The sequence below is a fragment of the Cydia strobilella genome, chromosome Z (assembly GCF_947568885.1).
Source record: "Cydia strobilella chromosome Z, ilCydStro3.1, whole genome shotgun sequence".
In the NCBI taxonomy this organism is placed as follows: domain Eukaryota; kingdom Metazoa; phylum Arthropoda; class Insecta; order Lepidoptera; family Tortricidae; genus Cydia; species Cydia strobilella.
In genome coordinates this window covers 36,613,832-36,636,401 of record NC_086068.1, presented here as the reverse complement: position 1 = coordinate 36,636,401, position 22,570 = coordinate 36,613,832, and the positions used below count along the sequence as shown (strand labels likewise).

Genomic DNA, 22,570 nt, shown 5'->3' with positions numbered 1-22,570 from the left:
GAAAGCAATGGACGGTGATCAGTTTTTAAAATAAAGGGATCCTGACGCCCATACAAATATTGATGGAAATATTTTACTGCAAAGATTATCGCCGTGACTTCCTTAAAAATTTGGCTGTAATTCTTTTCACTCTGTAAGAGTGACCTGGACACGAATGCAATAGGCCTCTCGGAACCGTCAGGCGCCAAATGTGCCAATACGGCACCAAGGCCGGAGGGTCCAGCATCAGTGGTCAAAACCAGTGCAGCCTCCGGGTTGAAATGCGCAAACACGATCAGATGCTAGCTCGCGCCGCACGTTGTCGAATGCAGCCTGTTGGCGCTCGCCCCACTGCCATTTCGCGCCGTTGCGTAACAGCTCGTGCAACGGGTGCAACAGAAGATGCGTTACGAACAAATTTCCGATAATAGTTGACAACTCCTAGTAACTGCTGTACCTCGTAGACATTTTTAGGAGGCGGGGACTTAAGTATAGCGCTCACTTTATCTTGACTGATCCTGAGATTGTTTTTATCGATAACGTATCCCAAATACGTAATGCTATCTCTTTGTAAACGCAAACACGCGTGTTGCAACCTTTTCAAAACTTCACGAAGCCTAGCTAGATGGGTAGCCCGGTCGGGACCCGTGCAACGTACGTCATCCAGCCAACACGTGACGCCCTCTATACCTACCAGTAATGTTTCCATAGTACGCTGAAAAATAGCTGGAGCATTAGCGAGACCATACAACAACCGGGTATACTAAGACAATCCTTTAGGGGTATCTGAGATGATTCCGACAATCAGAGTTGATTGTAGGCATTACTTAAATCTAATTTTGTATAATGCTCCCCTCCCCCTATTTTGGCAACAACTTCCTCTTTTTTAAGAGTTTTGAATAAAGTTCGTCACTAATAACACTCGCTCCTGAACCGGAAACCAGTTCCATCAAAATTTGTAGGTACGTCACTAAGAGTAACAGGCAATTTAATACGTTTATAATAGGGAATGCAAACCGGTTTTTATTTGTATGAAATTTCGGCTAATATCCGGTTATTAACCGGTTTTTCTATACAATTAAAAACCGGTTAGCATTCCCTAGTTTATAATTATCGACATACCTTCTTGCGTTATAAACCTCGCATTCTTTACGCACATCGGAGTCGTCCGATTCCGTTTGTATGCAGTGAAGCCTAGATTTGCCGCCAATGCCCTTTTGCGTACACACTTTTTTCAATTGTCCTTTTTAGGGTTCCGTACCCAAAGGATAAAAACCGCTGCTATATATGATTCCTCGGAGAAATGAGGTTGCAACACCGCGCACCTTTTTGCATCGTCACTTACACTGTCTATTCAATAACAAAAATTGGCTGAGTCGACTGTGAAAAATTTGCCAGTCCTGTGATTTGTGATCAAACACTCCTAAATTACCGATAAAATTCGCCATTCTCGTCACCAGAATGTTATATGTAGGTATAGGTTAAGGCGCTTCGCGCTGTTTTTGGCCAAAAACTGTTACTTTTTAGAGCTTATAACTTCTAAATGAGTCACCAAAAAATTATGAAAAAAATATATGCATCTTCACTTTATGCACAACAATTGTAACATTTGACTTTTTTCCTGAAATTTGTAGTTTCACCGAAAAAAAAATAACACGACAGGCCGTTTTGCGGCTAACTTTGCTTATCTAAACGGCTTAAGGATGACTCACGTTAGACCGGGCCGTGTCCGGGCCGGAGCTTCCGGCGCTTCGTTTTCTATGGAAAGCATCACGTGATCACCTGTCATGTCATAGAAAAGTAAGCGCCGGAAGCTCCGGCCCGGACACGGCCCGGTGTAACGTGAGTCATCCTTTAATCGATTAAAATTATTTTCAAACTAACAAAATGCAACATAGCTTTTGTTAATCAAAAAATATTTTCTTAAGAAATCGAACGTTTTTCCACATTTCATGCGTATGCAGCCTGAAAATGTCGTGGCCGGCACTGCCGGCGTGCCGGCAGTCGTGTGCCAGCTTTGAGACGAGGAGGCTGTGTCGCTATTCGCTCCATGCCTTCCTTGCACTATGTTCGCTTATGCACAAGCAAAGTGCTATAATATCGGAGTTATTGTGGCCAAAGAATAAATAACTGCAGAGCGCTGATTTGGTTGCGAGGCGCATTAGCGAGCGCAACGCGGTATTTTGCGGTCTATTACAATGAATGTAATGATAATATCCGTATATATTATACTATAATATACGTATGTTTCAGAAAACTTCATTTGAAATAAATAAATAAATGTTTTCTAACCGACATATTATAATGTCATTCAAGTTTTACGTTTTGAATAATGTTCCATTCCATCTCGAAACAATAAATAATTGATTTAACATAAGCTACCTATTACCTATTACGTTGTATGTATGTATAGTACCTGTTAAAAACATGTTTTTGTAGTTTAAAAAACATTTTAATCGATTAAGAACTAGCAAAACGGCCTATCGTATTTTTATTTACGGAAAAACTTACTATTAAGCTCGTCACAGACGGAGCGATAATCTTTCGCGCGTGTAAAGCGCCAAGTCGAGCTAAAACAAAGAGGTACGGCCGTACCATCCTTTTCTCAAACCCACTCAGGCCATTTTCAACGTCCTGTAATTTTGTGTTGGCTAAAACTAGAACCCTGAATTTAGTGACACATATGGCATAATATGACTTAGATATATCCCCAAGAACATTCCATTTAAACTTGTAGTAAGTATAAGAATGATTGCACGTCAAAGTTGCCTACTTTGGTCACTGACACACTCACTCACTCACCAATCATCATAATTCTAAGGTACTTCTAGCAGACCCAAAAGCTGTAAATTTTAATCATAGTAAGTAGTTTTTAGCTTCTCAAGCCATAAAAAACCTAAAAATATTGCAAGATCAGTCACGATTTAAAGATTTGAGAAATGCATAAGTTACTTTGTAATCCCATATAAATATATGCTACTACAAAGTTACTTTTGCAATTCCTACAAATAGTAGGTGAAGGTCTATCTACGATGTACGATGTGAGTATGAAGATGTGTATAGTTATAAAATATGTATAGTATGAGTATCGTATGGCTATGAGTATGGTAAGGATATGAATATGGTATAGGTATGAGTGCGGGTATGGTGTGGGATGGGTAAGGGTATGAGTATTGTACGAGTTATAGTTTGGTATGGCCATGAGTATTGTATAGGTATGAGTACGAGTACCTATAGTGTGGGATGGGTATGAGCTTTGAGAAAAGTAGTAGCTGGCGTACAAGAAGTAGTACCCGAAAACAAGGACTGCCTAAAAAAAGAGATGAGATCCCATCAAAAACATTACATGTAAAAGATGCAAGTCTCGCAACGCAATTCTTCAACTACAAAAAAGTTTTGAGTTGTAATGTGAAACCAAGTCGGTATTTTAGTCAGTGCTGGCGTTAAAACATTGTATTTACAGAACTGTTAAAACATTTTTTAGTTTAAAGATAATTTTAATCGAATTGCTGTTTAGTAGAAATAGGCAAAAATACCTAGTAGCAAAACGGCATGTAGTAGTGTTTTTTACGAAAAAACTATAATTCACAGGAAAAAAATAGTTCCGACTAATATAACTAATAGTTTGAAATTGATTACCTATTTTATTTATCAACCAACTACTCGAAAAAAACAATAGTTTAATAGTAAGGTAACGATTCTAAAAATGTAGTACTTAGTTTACAAGTTAACTATTAATAGCATTATTTATATTTATTAATTTATTAAAGAGATAAAAAAACCTATGAACGCACTATTAATTAATATATTTTTCTTATAATTTTCGACCTCCACTAAATGCATAATCTACTCATACTCAAAGGACAAAATAGCTCCAAAGCAGTCTTTGCAGTCAAAAGATACAAATACGAGTATAGCGCCATCGGCGCGCCTCTGGACTGTCTTATATTATATTCTTTGAACCTCGTTGCCGTGCCGCGAGTCAAAATTCACGTACGATCGCAGTGAGCGGAGTGCGGGGTGAAGCGGGTACATTTTGCCCAGACGCTCAAGGCCAAATCAGCGAGAATCGTCTTAAGTGGCGATAAGGCAAACGACCGTACTCAGTACTAGTTTATTACTGACGCTTGGGGTAAATAGACAAAACATCACAGCGTGTCCATTGTGTGCCGATTTGTATTAATAGTTATTTGTGCAACAAGAGAGGAAAGTTGGTTTTTCTTGCGAGTGTTGATTTTGAGACCCGAGTAAGCGTAAGATTCTAAGTTAGAATCTTGAGCGTAGCGAGGGACTCAAAAACACGAGATATAAAAAAACTTTGCTCTCGTGTTGCACATATAATTTTTAACCTCAGTAGTGAGAACATATTAAAGGTTAAAATGTATTTCGAATTTGTAATAGACCCCGAAGTAAGAAGTGGCAGTTCATGGCCTTCACTAAACTAAAAAGCTACTTTGTTTCACTCTCTGGAGTGAGGAAAGTCGCACTTTCGTCACTCCAGGGAGTGACGAAAGTAGGCATGTTCGAGCTGCTGAGGTGAAAAATATATTTATTTATATTTTTAGATTGTGAGATTACAAAATCAACTCAGTAAGGATTATGTCGCTTTAACGGGACTGGGATTTTTTTCTCTTAACAGAACAATTTTATTGCAAGTACGTAAGTACAATTCAATTTACCTATAGTGAGACTTTTTTGATTAGACACAGGCTGATCTACTTCTAAATATTTATGTGGGATTAAATTTGTAGTTAACGTTCTCCCGGCTTTTTGCCACAACTTTTCGGAAATTTCTGAATCGATATAATTTTTGATGGACCTCTTGGTTTAATGGGAATACAATGGTATATTAAACTACGCATTTTAACGACACAAAAGCTAGTGTAGATTTTGTACTGGTTGCTATAATTTTATTCTACGGATCAACCTACATACTTTCAAACTTTACAGGACTAATAAAAAAAAACAGCATTTTCTTTTTAAAGCAAATAAGGTACTTCATAATAAAAACAGTTGATAGCTTTTTCTGAATACCTGTTAAATTTAAATATAACTAATTTTAAATTAATAATTTTGTCTACCTATTAACAGATGGCGGGAGCAATAATCACGTATGAATTAGTACTAATACAATTCGATGATCATGGATTTACGGAACATAAGTCCGCTCTAAATTCCACAACGTTCTGAAGCGTCGAGTACCTACCTACAATCTACATGTGGTGCGAGCACCGAAAAGAGATTTTCATAGTTTTGTTGGTGTGGTACCTACTTAGGACTATATAATATCTATCCAAACTGACTACCAGTATCATGTATTATTAGTATCTTTGGTACGATGCTACGGGGGCGTATTAGATGTATTCAAGTTTAGATTAATTCTAGTTTATGTTGTTCTAATTTATGATATATTTGTTTATTTTAATAATAGTATTAGCGTTTAAGTGTAGCGTTATAGTGTTTATACCTACCTATGTATTATTGTGTGGTTACCGACTTTATAATATTTCAATACCATCCTATGTAAAAATGAACATGGACGCAATAAAGATATATGAAAGATATGATGTGATTTATTTGAATTACTTGTATTTAGAATGCAAATACTTACAATATGAAAAATATCTATTTTGTATTCTGCATTTAATCTCCTAAGGCCCAAAGCAAAATTCATCTCATAATCAATGCAAAGCATGGTCCTACCAGTACTAGTACTAATATTTTATACTCGTTTAGACCCAAGTACTTAGAACACTAACTCTTTGTTTGACTTGCTCCATCTCCTGCAGCTGTCCGTTGGTTCTTCTCCATCCGCTGTCGACAGAAGAGCTACGCTATTATTGTCTAACCGTTTAATTTGAGCAATATTTTCAGTATTGTTCACCAGTTCTTGATGAACCACTTCCCTTCAACTCACTATCTTCCTTTACCAACTGCCTGGCAGAGACTGGAATGCGATTCTTCATTACAGATCCTGTAGATAACAGGTTTTACTGTTTCAGTTCTGTCGCAAGCCGCTAGCTAGCTCTTCTGTTAAATTTAAAACAGTTTTTTCTCCTAAACCAAAATTAGTATTTTCATGGTTTGGGTAGATGGGGTAGGTATATAGGTAAATGTTATGTTAGGTAGGTGTATGTTTAAGACCGCTAGGATTTGGAACATAATATTGTTTTTCTCAAACATGCAATAAAATATCGTCCTTATGTGCGTCAAAACAGGCTTCAAAGTATCACGTTTCGGGCGGAGCAACTCGAAATTGAAGGCCTAGGCCGGGAGTATTTTTTATTTTATTTTAATGTTAACAATTATGGCGTCTATGTTCATGAACAGGCTAAACAGCTGAATTATATTATTATTATTATTTCTAGTGGCTGAATGGTTATCGGACCAAAAATATCCGCGTTAACGCCTTTTACACACGAACTGATATTAAGGCCAGGATTACACTTGTAAGTTTTACTTACGTAAGTACAAGGGACACAGCTATACTACAGAATGAGATATGAATATCGTTATCTCATTCTAGCAAATAGCTTTGTCCCTACTTACGTAAGTAAAACTTACAAGTGTAATCCTGGCCTAAGTATACTAATCTGTATAGGCCGCTCCATACTACGCGGCGCGAAGCCGCGAACGTGAGTGTGGAGTCGATTTCTCTGATTAGCGAATGCTCGTGCGTATGGGGCCTAAGTCACCAAAGACCATAGACAATATTTAAAATCCTCTGCATTTATAGTTTGTCAAAGGACTGTCTCATTTCAAACATAGACAGAGAGAATCATACTATCATTGTCTTACACTAGTACTAGCACCCAAAAGAAAAGATGTATAGTTTTTTTTTTGTTCTTATTTACTGACAATTTGGTTTGACCAACTATATCAGGTTGTGTATAAGGTCTAAATATTCGAACACTATACACGCGAAATACTTCCGTAAAAAAACATTATGTAGGGATTGGAGGAAAAATTAAAAACTTTTGTCGAGTAGCTGAATTTTATATTTGTGAAGAAATTAATTGTACTCCGTCGCAATTGAGGGCGGAGGCAGAATTAGCAATTAATAACTTGTTGCCGCCAAAGCGAAGTAGAAATTTGTTTTTTTTTGTGGTGTATTTCTTTATTTCATTGCATATGTTTGAGAAAATCACTATACATGCCTGGCCGTGAAAAGGGCTTGCCGGCTTCGTATCACTATCCGTATGTCTATACTTACTCAGCAAGCCCTTCTTTCCCGGCGCTTGCAGTAATGTATTATTAATCTACACTGATCCGTGAACGGCACAATCATTTCGTCAATAGAAAGAAATTCTTCTTAAGTCTGCAGTACCTTATTCAGTAGCGGACGTACTTTCCATAACTTGTCCACATCAAGCACGTCGCGCCAAACCTCATCATCGTATCAAATTCCTGAGAAATAAATAAACTGTTTTTGGACATATTACATATCTGCTATTACAGCAATTCCCTTTCCCTATACTTCCTGAACATGGAGTAGGTAGTTAATTGTTGACTTGTGTTCGGAATCAGTTAAATCCAGGGATTTTCCGGTTTTTTGAACGTAAGTTAGGTATGTTTTGACGACAATTAATTTAATTAGATCGTCGTTTATATAGCTCAAAGCAATCATAATTATCCAAGAACCGAAATGAGTCGTACTGTGACGGTTAAGAATGACATTCCCTTACCCTAATAACAAACCTTCATTATCTAAGGAAGTGATTGATCTCTGTTTTGTATTAAACTAGTTATTGTCCATAAAAGTGATATGATCGTCTAGAAAGTGGTAGGACCCCGTAGCTGTATGTAACATTGACAAAATTCTTTCTACAAGTGCGGTATGATTGCAACATTAGCCTAACCATGATAGATATCGTAATATTTGTGATTTATACTCCAACTGCTGAGATGTGAAGAACCGTATCACAGTAACCGCACATTAATATTAATAAAAATTTTACTTACTAACACATGAAGAGATTAAATAAAACACAGAATGACATATTTTTTTATTTAATTTAAAGAATATTTTATATTTAAAAAAAAACCACTACGCATCCTAGTATGTGTTTAAATATATAGTCTTTGTAACATAAACTAAGCTTGGTCTTGCGGCTTGAATGCATTTGCATATTCAATTTGATTGTAAATTGAATAAATAGGTTCCTTAGAACTATACCTTCTGCTCTTACTAATTAGTAAAATGCACTTATCCAAGGTTGCTAACTGTATAACTCCAAAAAAACTGGTATACCAAATGAACCTTGATCCAGTCATGATTTTGTACTCATTATATCAAAAAGTGCAAGCAAATATGAATTTCACTTGGCAACATTCTTAAAATATCTGAATTTAATATTAGGGTGATGGGTAATGTTTAATGACTTACCTGGCAACACTAAGCGGGAGTTAAAGAGACGGTGGTTCAGACCCGGCCACTTGGATTGGGGAAGTCAAGGAGACAACATCTTGATGGTAATGGGTGAGTAAAGTTAAAGAGGTACCTCCATTTTATAACACGAGCAATCAAAGAGATATCTATCTATCTATATATATATTACGCGAGGCCGATTTTTGTACATCCCATCAGATCTACAGTTATGGTCCGATTTTGATAAATGATATGTCATTAGATTCGTCTCATGCTGGAGAGTTGCATAAAACACCTGGATTTTTAATTTTTTCCGAAAAAGTACTGAAAAAAAAATAAAAAAAAGTTAAGTTAATTTGTGAGTTTGACCACGTGACATGTGATCCCTATTATATGAATCTGTGCATACGAAGGTGACATTCCTGACGGAGGGTGAAGAGTCCCTATTCTGTGATATACTTGGCCATTAATTTTATAATAGTATGGACCTCCTGCGGAATTTTGCTCGATATTGGCACTTGAACTTACCATGGCAAAAGCTGCGTTATAACATCGAATGTTTGATCTAAAGTTTTTTGAATCTGCATCATTGCCTAATAATAATCGCTGAATAAGTGAAGACTGAGAATATGGTTGAAGAACGACTTTACCATTATGACAACACGAATGAATTTCACTTTTTTTTAGATCAAAATGAAGAGCTCTACAGTAATTACACCGGTGATTCAATCTACCAAGACTGTGAATTACCGATCGGGTATTACCGAGTGCAATTTTGAATTGAACTACTTGGTTCCTTATTCTACTCGTAGCTATTCGTAACCGGGCATTATCGCGGGTTGTTCTACCCGTTACATTGGATCTACGCCGGGGTGGTGGCATTCTTATGTTAAAGTGTGGTTTGGTTAATATTAATAATTAAGATTAAGTTGAATATAATATTTAAATCTAACATTGCGTACGCTGTGTTAAAGAACAAATTAAAATAACTACTTTAGGTCAACTAAAGGGGGGAAATGAAAAATCTGGTTGTACATGATCTGGTACCTATATTTTTCGCGCCGCTGATTTAAATCGCAGAATGCTGGACAGAATCGCAGCTCTTGGTATTGAAGACCTCGACACACCAGGGGACGCTTACCTAGCTCACGGCGAACATAACCCACTATTAACAAACCATAGAATAGGTGAAATCTTATATGTACCAAATAAAGACATGAGACGCTGGCCCCGTGGGGCAGCGGCTCCTCGTCCCCTTAGAATTAAGTAAATGTAACATATGTAACACTATTACCAACATCTTTAACTCGACACTTGTGACACAACACCTCCAGCTTACACAGATCTTTTAGACATAAGTTAGCTAACACAATCCTACGGGAATAAAAAGATGTAACTCTGCTAATTGATAATAAACGATTTCACATTCTCATTCTCATTCTCATTCATACCTATATTTTTCTATTAACTGCTAACTTTGAAGCAGCACTTTTTTTTATAACCAGAGATGCATATCTACAAAATAAAAATATATTAAAATGTATGAGCGTGTGTGCGTTTTCGCTTTAGGTATATATTTCATCATACGAATATTTTTTTGAACAACATTATGTAATTTTGACAATGATCATTCGCTTTCTACTACGATACCATAATTTAATTTACATTTTAACATGCTGTTTTATGTTTTTAGAATATCATCTGACCAAAAAGTTACATATTATATTCACTCCGAGCACTGAAAGTAGTTTTTCTATGGGAGACAATAATTTGTCAAATATCAGTCAAAATCGAAATGGTCTAATAACTGCTCCATACAGAAGTCAATATAAAAGTACCTAGTAGTTTTTATCAAAAGACAAAAAATCTATGTTTAGACTCTTTTGAGTGGCAGAAACCTAGTAAACTGACTGACTGACAGAAAATGTTGTTCAAAAATATTCGTATAATTTTTATTTTATTTTATTTTATTTTATTTTATTTTGGTACATGGAAAACCAACAGCGCTAAACATATCAACAAACTACAATAGAATTAGAGAGCCAATTATGGGTTTTCACTTATAGAAACGGAATAAAATATAACAAGCTTATTGCCCAACTTAATTACACATGTACAAGTTCATACAGCACAAGAACAGAGGATCGATATGAATATGATCGATTATTACAAAAAATAAGTAGAAAAGAAGGTAAAATCTGTTAGGTAGTACATTAGCCCTGACCTGCGCCAGAATCATTGTCACCCATAAAGCATCTAATTTATTTATTTTTTATTATTGATATGCTATCACTAAATATGTCGATATTACAATTTATAAAAGCTTTATTGCTTGCCTGCCATGCTTGCCCTGCATAAGAAACTGTATTTTCTATACCTAGTAATAGTTTGGTAATTACTGATGGGACGAAAATGCCTAAGCGTCCTTGACGGAACATTAAAAGAGATCTTATTAAGCAAATTTGGACAATCTACATTACCTTTAATAATATATACCAAGTACACTATGTCTGCAATTTCCCGGCGCTTAACAAGTGGGATCAAATGATGTTTCTTACACAGCTTGAGGTAGTCGATATAACTATAATTGACTCGCATTTTGTAACACAGAAATTTGACAAATTTTAACTGTAATCTCTCAATCCTGTCAACATAAATTTGATACTGAGGATTCCATATCTGCGAAGCGTATTCAAGTTTGCTTCTCACGTAAGCACAATACAAGATTTTAAGAGTTTTGGGACTGGTAAAACAAACTGAATTACGCATTATAAAACCAAGTGACCTGGAAGCGTTACGTACTATGCTGTCAATGTGCTCGCTAAAAATAAGTTTTGAGTCATGAATAATACCTAAATCTCTTATGCTTGCCACTCGCTGAAGAATGCTACCTTTTAGTGAATATGGGGTACAAATGTTATTTAATTTACGAGAGAAGGTTACTGTATAACATTTGGAGGGGTTTAAATCTAATTTGTTTATACTACAATAGGTATCCAGCCTTCTTAGATCAGATTGAAGTGCACATACATCAGCCGGTGATGTAATTTTAGCAAAAATTTTCATGTCGTCAGCAAAGCTGAGCAACTTAGAGAATTGGAAGCAGGTACTTATGTCGTTCACAAAGATGTTAAATAGAAGTGGGCCCAATAAAGACCCTTGGGGGACTCCACTTGGTATAGATACCCAGCTCGACATGTAATTATTGATCACCACCGACTGACACCGATTTTTAATGTACGACTTAAACCATCTCAGGAGATCCCCTCTGATACCAATTAAGTAAAGCTTAGATATTAAAATATCGTGGTCAATACGATCGAAAGCTTTACTATAATCTGTATAGATAACATCCACCTGATGACCATTGACCATCGACTCGGAGATAAAGTCGTTGAGTAAACCCAGGTTAGACACTGTGGACCTACGTTCAATGAAACCATGTTGAGTGTTATCTATGGAATTTTTGAATGCTGACGAAATCTGCATGTGGACTATTTTTTCTAATACCTTGGCCAAGATACACAATTTCGAAATCGGTCTGTAATTAGAAAGATCCGTTTTAGAACCTTTTTTTAAAACTGGAGTTATGAAAGCTGATTTCCAGATCGCGAGAATCGTACATTCCACGAAAGAGCGACGGAACAGTAACGAAATGGGTTTAGTTAACGCTTTGGCACAGTTTATGTAAAACAAGGCTGGTACCAGATCGGGACCAGCTGATTTATTAGGATCGAGGCTTAGCAAGAGTTTGGTAACCAAGTCACTATCAACAGAGATACTGGCAATGTCACTAGCCGGGTCGGTATATTTATGAGCGTTGCTACAACCGCGTGGATCGCTTGCGGCAGGGATTCCAGGCTCTAGGAAACTTGTTTTAAAATAATCAGAAAACGCATTACAAATATCAATCCCTGAATTCATAGTAACACCATCATAACGCATACTACTCGGTATCCCAAAGGACTTTGAACGAGATTTTATGAAAGACCAAAATAGTTTTGGGTTTTTACTTATATTATTTTCAATACTTTCAGTATAATTTAAAAAACATCGTTTTTCCATACGCCTGACTCTTTCCCTCTGCCACTCGAAGGAAAGCAAATCACACCTATTACCATATAACTTAAATCTACGATGATACTTATGTTTTTCTTTGATGGCTTTCTTTAACGAGGATGAGTACCAAACTGGGTATGAATTTTTAGAAATAAACCTGTGAGGAACGTGCCTATCTTTTAACTCTTTAAATTTAGAATAAAAATAATCAATACACTGGTCAAAAGTTCGACTAGAGAACTCAACATCCCAGTCTGTCTCTAAAAGGTCTAAATTAATTAAGTCGTAATTGGCTTTATTATAAAAGTATTTCATGACAGGTGCGGATTTAAGAGATGTACAAGAAACAAATGTTATATAAATGCTTAATGCCTTGTGATAGGGGTCTATGGGTACAAACGGGTTTAGGCACTCGCACACAGTCACAACGTCATTGCACAACACGAGATCCAATATCTTACCATATATAATAATAATAATAATAATATTGTTTATTTCAAGTTTTAAACTCATACAGTAAAATAAAATAAGGTAACATAAACATAACATAAAACTTACTTAATACAATACAATACAATGATGCGGAAGCTATAAATAGATAGATCCTTTGTTAAATGTTAGACACTCCTTATATGTTAGACACTCCGTTATACTGATACAAATCAAGATAATTTAGCTCGTCGACTAAATGACACTCATCTATGGAAGTATAATTAGATGGCAATAAATGTTTGCTACTTAACGTCCACGCAATGTTACTTAGATTAAAATCACCGATAATTAGGAATTTGTCATCTGGATTATTAATTATTACTTCCCCTAGTTTATCAAGAAAATTACAAAGTTGACTAGAAAAAGAGTAACCCTGATGCCCTTGCTTACATAAGTAAACAACACATAAATGTAGCTTAACCGTTCCATTATTAACTAACAAAGTGACCCATAAGTCCTCCGCCGAAGAATGGTAGGTAGGCTGAGGATTTACGGCCAATTCTTTCCGCGTGGCAATAATAACACCACCTCCTCGACTCTGGCCTGTTAGCGCCAGGTCGCGGTCGCGCCGCCAAACTACATACCTGTTATCAAAAAGTTCCGAATCCGCGATACCGTCCACAAGCCATGTCTCTGTTAAAAATATTATGTCATAGGAGGCCAATAGAATATTACGATAGAAGTCTATAGTTTTAGATCGAAGGCCCCTAACATTTTGATAGTAAACAGAAAGTATCCCGTTATAGTTACTATCCATTACAAGAGACTAAAGATAAAACACAATAATAATTATTTAACAGATAACAGCCGGTAGCAGACTTCGTCCCATTCCAGTTAAAATGTATTATTTTCCTCATTGATATACAAGGTACTTTGTAACAAGAAACAATTATTAACGTATAGAAATTAATAATCCCAACCAAGCATAGAAACTGTTCCATAAGTGTGACAAGGCAAGCAGTAAAAATAGTAAGACGCGTAAGCGCAATAATTGGCAAGAAGGAGACAAACATATTTTGCATAACATAATTACAAATGCATTCTGGTAACAATAAGCGCAGGCGACAGGCCGGGCAGTAGGCAGCGATAACAAACAGCATTCCACAGAGCGTACGGTTCCCAAAGTTATATAATTATCGATAGGAGAAAAAACCGCATAGCAAATACATGTTTTTAAAAACTGTAGTACTAATCTATAATAACTACACACTATAATAATTTGTTTAAATCGGACTGATTATTAATAACGAATATTTTCGATGCATCGTCCTTCCGCACGTGTATTTTCCCGTACTTTACCCATATATACATATATCCTTTCGGCTTAAGTGACGTCTTTGCAGAGGTAAGCAACTTTTTATAGTCCGGGGTTAGATGGTCATTTATGAAGATATTCTGCGCATTCCCAACAAAGCCGATTTCACTAGCAATAAGTTTCTTTTTTGCACGAGCAGAAGCGACGAGATCTTCTTTTATGTAGCGGTTTATAAATCCTACAATGATCAGTTTCTCCTTATTATTGTATGTTGGCACCCGAGAAATGTAGTTAACGCTTGCTTTCTGGACTGGGTAGCCAATCGCTATTGATATCTGATCTAGGATTTTGAACAAATCTTCGTTTTGCTTTAGGGGGAGTTTTATCTCAACGTTGTTAAGACGCTGCCACTGGTCCTTACTTATATTTTCGCTCTTGAGGATGTCCAGCTCTTTGTTTATAGACTGAATATCGCCTTTAATACTCGTCAATTCAGATAATTTATTCTCAGCTGTGTCCAACCGCTTCTTATGATCATCTAGCGTTGCGCTGTTGAAAACGCAGGTCTTTCTGAGTTCGTCAATTTCCTTCTTTATATCCTTTACATCACTCACAAGGCCCGATATCCACAAGCTGGAGCTGAATGGATTTCAGCTCCCGCATGATGGAATCCAGTGAGGCTGCCTCGGCACTCTTGAACGGGGATGACTGTTCCAAAACTCGACAGTCGGGACATTTCCACTGGGCCTTACGCGAACCTAGTTTACGGTAGCCCACTTCGGTAATCCCGGCACAACAAAAACCAATTAATTTATTGCACGTAGTGCATTAGGCACAGTCATTCACTTCACTCTGGCACTGAGCACAAAGCATGTTGAACTAAGTTTTTAGCTATTAATAAATTAAATTAAAAACGTGCTGTCAAAGTTTGGCGACCACTGACTTGGCTGACGAGAGCTGTACGCGTGTTTTCCGTGAGAGGGCTGGGAGCGTACTGTAATATATAAAGCGAAAAACTCACACACACTCATACATTTTAATATGATTGTATTATTATTTTGTAGATATGCATCTATGGATTATTAAAAAAAGTGCTGTTTCAAAATTAGCACTTCATACAAAAATATACCAGATCATGTATGACCAGATTTTTTCGTGTCCATCTTTCCAGCATACGCAATACAGCTACTTAATCAAACATCAACCTCCGAACTGTCTTCACTGCCGTCAGAAATAGTTGATTTAGGAATAATTTCCGGTGGTAGCTCTCTTTCATCTCGCACCGAGTCTGAGGCGAGTGTCTCGTTGGAGAACAACTCGCTCAGGTCTTCTGACGATACCTTTGTAGAACATAACATAAGTTACATACAACATAAGTTTGATTGCTTAGGTGGGTTACTTGACTGATACATTTATCCACCATGAACCCTTATAATAATATAATAAATATACTCTTTATTGGCACCACAAAAAACAGAGAAATAACAAAAACAATACAGTAGATAACAACAGGCGGTCTTATCGCTAAAATGCGATCTCTTCCAGACAACCATTATCTATAAAAACGGCAAAAAAATAACACGTTTGTTGTATGTGTAGTATTTAATGTTATAGCGGCAACAGAAATACATCATCTGTGAAAATTTCAACTGTCTAGCTATCACGGTTCATGAGATACAGCTTAGTGACAGACGGGCGGACGGACAAACAGTCTTAGTAATAGGGTCCTATTTTCACCCTTTGGGTACGGAGCCCTATAAAAACCTACATGAAATATTAGCTACTTACGTTCCAGTCAGGAAATATTTTGTTGTCCTTGTCGCTAACTGCAGTCACCTATCGAAGAAAACGTGCATTACATTATTTATAAAGTTATTTGAATGCTTAAGTAACATACCAAATTTTAGTAAGCTCGGAAACACACTTACACATAATTTCGATTTTTGGCTTAACTGTCTCGCTTTATTTATTCTTGCTCCCCTAAGAGTTTCAAGGCCACACACTTCACAAAAGTTAAAAGTATCTGAAACAAAAATATAATTTACTTAAATGTAAAAAATAAACCAAAAACACATTATGAATATAAATGAAAAGTAAGAAACCATATAAAATACCTACCTAAAATAAGTACGTCGCATTCAATACAGCGGTCTTATTTATCGTAGCGTTTTTGCCGAAATATTTCTTTCCCACAATCAGGGCATTTTACTGAAAGCAAATAACATTTTGAGCCATTACGGATAGGCATAGTACTCTCTAAAAATACCAAGGAACTATAATCATCATTGGCCACGCTAAGACAATATTATTATACCTATGTAGGATGCTTTGCATCAACACGACTTTCCTTTAACGGAGTACAACTGCATGTCGGAAAAGTGAATGCAATGATAATCATACCATTAGAAAAAATCATATTCTACAATCTTAGCAACCAAAATTACATATTCTTTGCGCAGAGCGCGCCGAGGCATCCATATATTACAGTGGTGGCAGTGCCTCCCAAAATCCTATTCAACACTTGTAGATGTAGATGTAGATGTAGTGTAGGGACGCCCGGCCGGAGGCAGGCGGGCTGTCGATCACGTGTCGCGTTCATTCAGCCCAGTTCCCTGAAGTTGGAGCTGCAGGTTACCGTCCCGGCGGCATTCCCACACTATGCTCCTCAAATCTTCTTGTTTTCCTGCAGAACAGAAGGACATCTTTAAGTTCGACATTCTTTAATTCATTCTCTTTCAGCGTGTCTCTACCGAATATATTATATCGCGATGCCGCATACATAATACACTCTGCTAGTAAGTGAAAGCTAGTCTCCTCCTTACCACAATGTGGACAGGAGGCGTCTCTGCTAATTTCCATTATCTTAAGGTGTCTGTTGAGAGTGTTATGACCTGTAATGATACCTGTCAATAGTCTTAGACTGCTCTTACCTAGTTTCAAAAGATACCTGGTTCTCCTGTGATCTATACCTTTAATCATCATCTTCGACTGTCTGCATCCAGCCTCTTCTTCCCATAGAGGTGCTTTTATCTCTTTTACCTTCTCTATGACTCCCTTCGTGACATCCGCTGACATGGGCAGAGCCGGTTCCGGACCTATATATCCCGTCTCCGCCCCTATCCTCGCCAGCTCATCCGCTTTCTCATTTCCCGTTACTCCCTGGTGTCCTGGTACCCATGCCACCGTAACGCTTCTTTGCTTGCTTATCGAGTTAAGCTCCTCTCGACATTCTCTCACCAGAGAGGAGGTAACCGATATTTTCTTTAGTGCCTTCAGTGCTGCTTGGCTATCTGTGTATATTACAACAGCACCCTCTTGCTGCACACTCTCTTTTACTATACGTGCGCAGTGCGCTATAGCACATACCTCTGCTTGGAACACGCTAGCATATCTACCCAGTGGTATTGATACTTTATCTCCCAGTTTAGGGATCACTATGCCCGCTCCTGCTAGTTTCGTCGAGCTTGTTCTTGAGCCATCCGTAAAGCAGATAGTCGTCGGGTGTCTGACTTCCACCTTCCAGTTGTCTCTCTCTCCTATATGTACTCTATATTCCTTATCAAATATCTCCTGCCTCTTTATAAGGTCGTTATCTCAAATTTTGATAATGCCTCTCTTTGTATCAGCGCGTGTCTCTTGTCCACGTAGCTTCCCCTCCATTCCTTGCATGCTTTCTTTCTTTACCACTGCTCAGTGGCTCTTTTCTCCACCTCAATCCAGAGTGGCTTCAAACCTAGCATTACCTCCATTGCATGTGTCGGGGTCATTCTCATAGCCCCTGTCATCATGAGGCACGCTAATCTCTGTACTTTGGTTAGGTCTTTCTGATATTCCTTAATATGTGCCCTATGCCACCATATCACGGCCCCATATAGCACCCTGGGTAGTATTACCGCCTTCTAGATCCAGTGGACCATTCCTTGCTTCAGCCCCCAGTTCTTTCCCACTGCCCTTTTGCATTGAAACAGTGTTCTTATAGCTTTTGCCGTCTGCTCCTAGATGTGAGTTTTGTACCTGAGTGTACTGTCTAGAGTAACGCCCAGATATTGCATCTCGTCCACCATTTCTAGTTCTATACCTTGTATCTTTATGCGTTTTATTTCCTTTATCCTTCTATTAGTGAATAACACTAGCTTTGTTTTAGACGGATTGAGATCCAATCCTCTCTCTCTACACCACCCCAGAACCTGTCTGAGACCTCTTATCATTATATCTCTTATGACGCTAAGAACCGTCCCTCTCACTAGTAGCACTCCGTCATCAGAGTAAGCCTGCATGTACACGCCCCCTCTGTTGAGCTCTTTCACCATTGAGTCTAGCAGTAGGCACCACATCAGGGGGGACAGACCTTGTGGGAACCCTCTTCTTGGACTGATCTTCTTTGTTGCTCCTCCCAACTTCGCCGTTATGGATCTGCCTTTGAGCATTCTTTCTATCCATTGCGCTATTGTCGGTCGGATACTCTCTCTCTCTTCAGGCTTTCCTCTACGGCCTCAAAGGTTGCCTTATCAAAGGCCCCCTCTACGTCAAAGAAGCAGCCTAATGCGAATTGTTTCGTTTCTAATGCCCTTTCCACCCTTACCGTTAGGTTGTGTAGGGCTGTCTCCGTTGACTTTCCTGCCATGTAAGCGTGCTGATTCCCGTGTAGCGGATCTCCGCTGCTTTCCACTTTCTCTCTTATATGCTTGTCTATCACCTCTAAAGCCTTTAGTACAAAAGACGACAGACTTATGCTTCTAAATGATTTCGCTTCTTGGTACGATTTCTTACCCGGTTTTGGCGGTTTAGTGCTATACTTGCCCTATATAACTCCACTAGGTCATCTTTTATGTATCTATATCCTTTCTGCAGTAGTGCCGGCAGGACTCCGTCAGGGCCCGCAGCCTTGAAGGAGGCAAAGGAGCTAATCGCCCATTCTACCCTCTCCTCCTCCACCACCTCTAATGCCGCCGCCCAGTTGGACTCCTCCCGACCTTCCTGTTCCTCTATTTCCGTCACCTCTTCGCAGTCCGGAAAATGTGATTTCAGCATGACACATAGTATCTCTTCCGGTTCCGTGACTAAGTCTCCATTCACTCTCAGACTACCCAGTTGGAACGCTCGGTCTCCCGCCAGCAGTTTCACTACTCGCGCTCCCTCTGAATAGCTGTTTATGTCTCCCGTGAACCTCCTCCAGCCCTCTAGTCTAGCTTTCTCTCTCAGTCTGGTGTATTTGTTCCTGACTTCTCTGTACGCGTCCCAGCTCTGAGAGTCATCCCTTTTTGTTGCTACTCTCATTGCCCTACGCACCTTCTTCCTTTCCTTCTGCAATTCTCTGTTCCATTTGAAAATTTTCTTTTCAAAACGGTGTTTATATTTAGTCTCACTACGTTGGCATCCATAGAATAATAAAAGAACCGTAAAATGTTTGAAAAAAGAATAGAAAATTTTATTAAATCAAAAATAAATTTGAAGCTGAATAATAAACAAAACACACCATCAAACCTCATTTTAGTTTTAGGGTTCCTTATGCCCGCTCTACACTTAGCCCGTAGTGCATATTAAAGGTATTAAAAGTATATTACATATCTATATCTAGGGCTCAGGCCACAAACACCTGCGATCTGGGGCTTTACGAATTACCGCCTGTGGTTTGTCTAAAGTTTTACGTCTTGCCTTGGCCGGGAAGTGAGATTTTCGTCGACGTAAAATATTAAACTTGTAAGGTGTCTAAATATACAGATACAAAATATTATATTTGTATATATATATATGTATATTTCAGAGGGCATGTAAGGTACTGACTGTTTGAAGTAAACATTTATAACGAAACGTAATTGAGTGAAAGAGACATGAGGTTCAAATGTTGTAGGTAGGATAGAGATGGAAAATAAATGAATAATAATGGCCGAAACTTCTAGATTCCAGTTTATCAAAAATCTCGAAATCCGAAACTGTCAAATTGTTTGAATTTGAAAAAAAAGTCACAATTTAAAAGTTAGTGAAATGGGCTATTTAGAGGTTCCTGTGGGTATTTATGTATGTAAGTGTCTATGCTGCCTCTTTACGCCAAATTGGCTGGACAGATTCCAAATATTTTTGGTAGGTACACGGGTAGCTGAGACCCATAGATACTTTTTACTGTTACTAAGATTTCGCTGTCCGTCTGTCACCAGGCTGTATCTCGTGAACCGTGATAGCTAGTTGAAATTTTTACAGATGATGTATTTCTGTTACCGCTAATAACAACAAACACTAAAAAACAGAATACAATAAATATTTAAGAGGGCTCCATACAACACACGTGATTTTTTTGCCGTTTTTAAAGATAATAATGGTACGGCACCCTACGTGCGCAAGTCCGACTCGCACTTGCCGGTTTTTTACATTTAGTCAATATGCCTCCACCTTACAGAAAACCGCAGCCAAATATCACTAGACCCTACTCATAGTGTTGTGTTCCTGCCAGTGAATAAGGTTGCCAGAGCTCAACGAGGGAGAGGAGTGTTAGGGTCGGCAACGCGCGTGTGATATCTCCGGTGTTGCGGGCGTCCATAGGCTACGGTAACTGCATACCATCAGGCAGGCCGTATGCTTGATTGCCACCGACGTGGTATTAAAAAAATGCATATGTAGTGACACGGAACCTTTCGATCACGAGTCCAACTCGCACTTGACCGTTCTCCACATTTTAAATAGGTATGCGTAAAAAGTTTGCATTATATCAACATTTTTAAAATGAAAACAACCTAGAGTATTAACATAATAGTCTCCTCAAGGTATGGATGGTATAGAAAGGATGCCAATCTCTTATGGCAGAATTGTTGCAAAAGTGACCGCTTTCAGCTTTAAATAATAGTTCCTAATCTCTCCGGTGGCGCTAGTTAGGCTCTGGTACATGAGTATAACATGAACCATATAAGGCAACAAATAATCCGACCAAATTACGTAGGTTGTTTTTGGTAGTATTTCGGTGGCGCCGCCTAATTACTGTTTTTTGATGGACACTTTTCATACATAGAGATTTGGCTCCTTTATACAGTCTCCATGGACAGAGTTTTGAAATTTTTCAAAGATACTCAAGAAAATAGGTACTTATATTAAAAGCTGTTAAAAATGAGTGCGCCAGGACGAAATAAACGACGTTGCCTCTTCGGTTGTGCAGATTTAGGTAAGTAGTGTTGTATTTCTTTTATTTCACATATTAATAAACGTACATGCTTTTTTGCGTTGTTGCATTAGACCGCGGGCCGGCCAGGTTAAAAATTTCGTCGGTCATCCCATCCCGGGCGATGTGTATCCGTCGTGCCGCTGGATGATAGTATGGACAAAATATAATAATAATATTATATAATGGACTAATATGTATGGCATAATAGTACATTACGATACTAGTGCGAAAAACTGGCGAAAAATAAGAAATGCGCACATGTATCGTACAACGTTTTACAGTACCTATAAATTTTAATTTTATTATATTTTAAAAAGTAGTATCTTTTAATTTTCGACATAGTTACGTAATGTTCTAATTATCGCACTAGTGCGATAAAGTAGCACCATATGTACTGTAAATAATATTATTGTTAGCCGGCTGTGTCGCGGTGGAAAGACCGTCATGGAAATATGTTCCTGGCCCCCGGTCTATGTATTACTTATATGAGTTATGGTATGTCAATGTTATTGTATATTGCAGGTGCACCCATGCACAATTTCCCTCATCCAGAAAGAAAACCAGAACTATTTAGAACTTGGTTGTCAATTGTTGGCGACAGCTTAAAGGAGACAGACCCACTGAAAATTTATAAAAATAAGAAGATTTGTGACCATTACTTTACACCAGATCAAAAAGTGGCCTGTCATCGTTTACTATATAAGGCAGTACCGTCAGTGAATTTCGAAGGTAGGTAACATAAACGAACAATATTGAAAAAGAAGGAATTGACAAACAAACGCACGAGTGATCCTATAAGGGTTCCGTTTTTTCCTTTTGAGGTACGGAACCCTGAAAGAGTACTATTAAACCTACCTTTTATTACATACTTTTTTTCACGGTTATTTATGATTACAGGTCAAAAATCATCCGAGTTCTTCTATAAGGAATACAGAGCTGCATAGAAAGAGCAAAGAAAATTGAAATCTAAATTAGTAAAATCAATGGAACACACTAAACATTATAAGACAAGACTCGCCACGGTTTCGAAGATGTTACAGGGCTGTGACAATATTGACAGGGTCACAAAAAATATGATCCGTTCAGGCAAAATTTTTACCAACATGCAATATCGCCAAGCGAAAAAGAAACCGAAGGGGAGACGCTATAATACGGAAGAAAAAGTATTGGCCTTATCCATTTTCAAAAAAAGTCCAAAATGTTACAACTTGTTATATAAATACTTTAGGCTGCTGTCGACAAAATCTTTAAAAAACTTATTATCTGA

The 22,570-nt window shown here is 37.9% G+C and overlaps 2 protein-coding genes across 3 annotated transcripts in view; one reads left to right on the top strand and one right to left on the bottom strand.

Moving 5' to 3' along the window:
* Positions 1-5,175, top strand: part of LOC134754888 (gustatory receptor 5a for trehalose-like) — a 75,533-nt gene extending 70,358 nt beyond the window's left edge. The window contains exons 9-10 of one of the 2 annotated variants that reach the window (XM_063691352.1): positions 4,545-4,634; positions 5,071-5,175. In XM_063691352.1, coding sequence (XP_063547422.1) covers positions 4,545-4,634; positions 5,071-5,169 — 189 coding nt within the window. In that variant the 3' untranslated portion in view covers positions 5,170-5,175. Of the gene's footprint in view, positions 1-4,544; positions 4,639-5,070 lie in introns of both variants that reach the window. The other variant, XM_063691353.1, reaches the window with a different exon arrangement.
* Positions 2,482-22,570, bottom strand: part of LOC134754868 (uncharacterized) — a 249,182-nt gene continuing 229,093 nt past the window's right edge. Inside the window, exon 2 of the mRNA XM_063691317.1 lies at positions 2,482-2,497. The gene's annotated coding sequence lies outside the window, so the exon portion shown is untranslated. The remainder of the gene's footprint in view (positions 2,498-22,570) is intronic.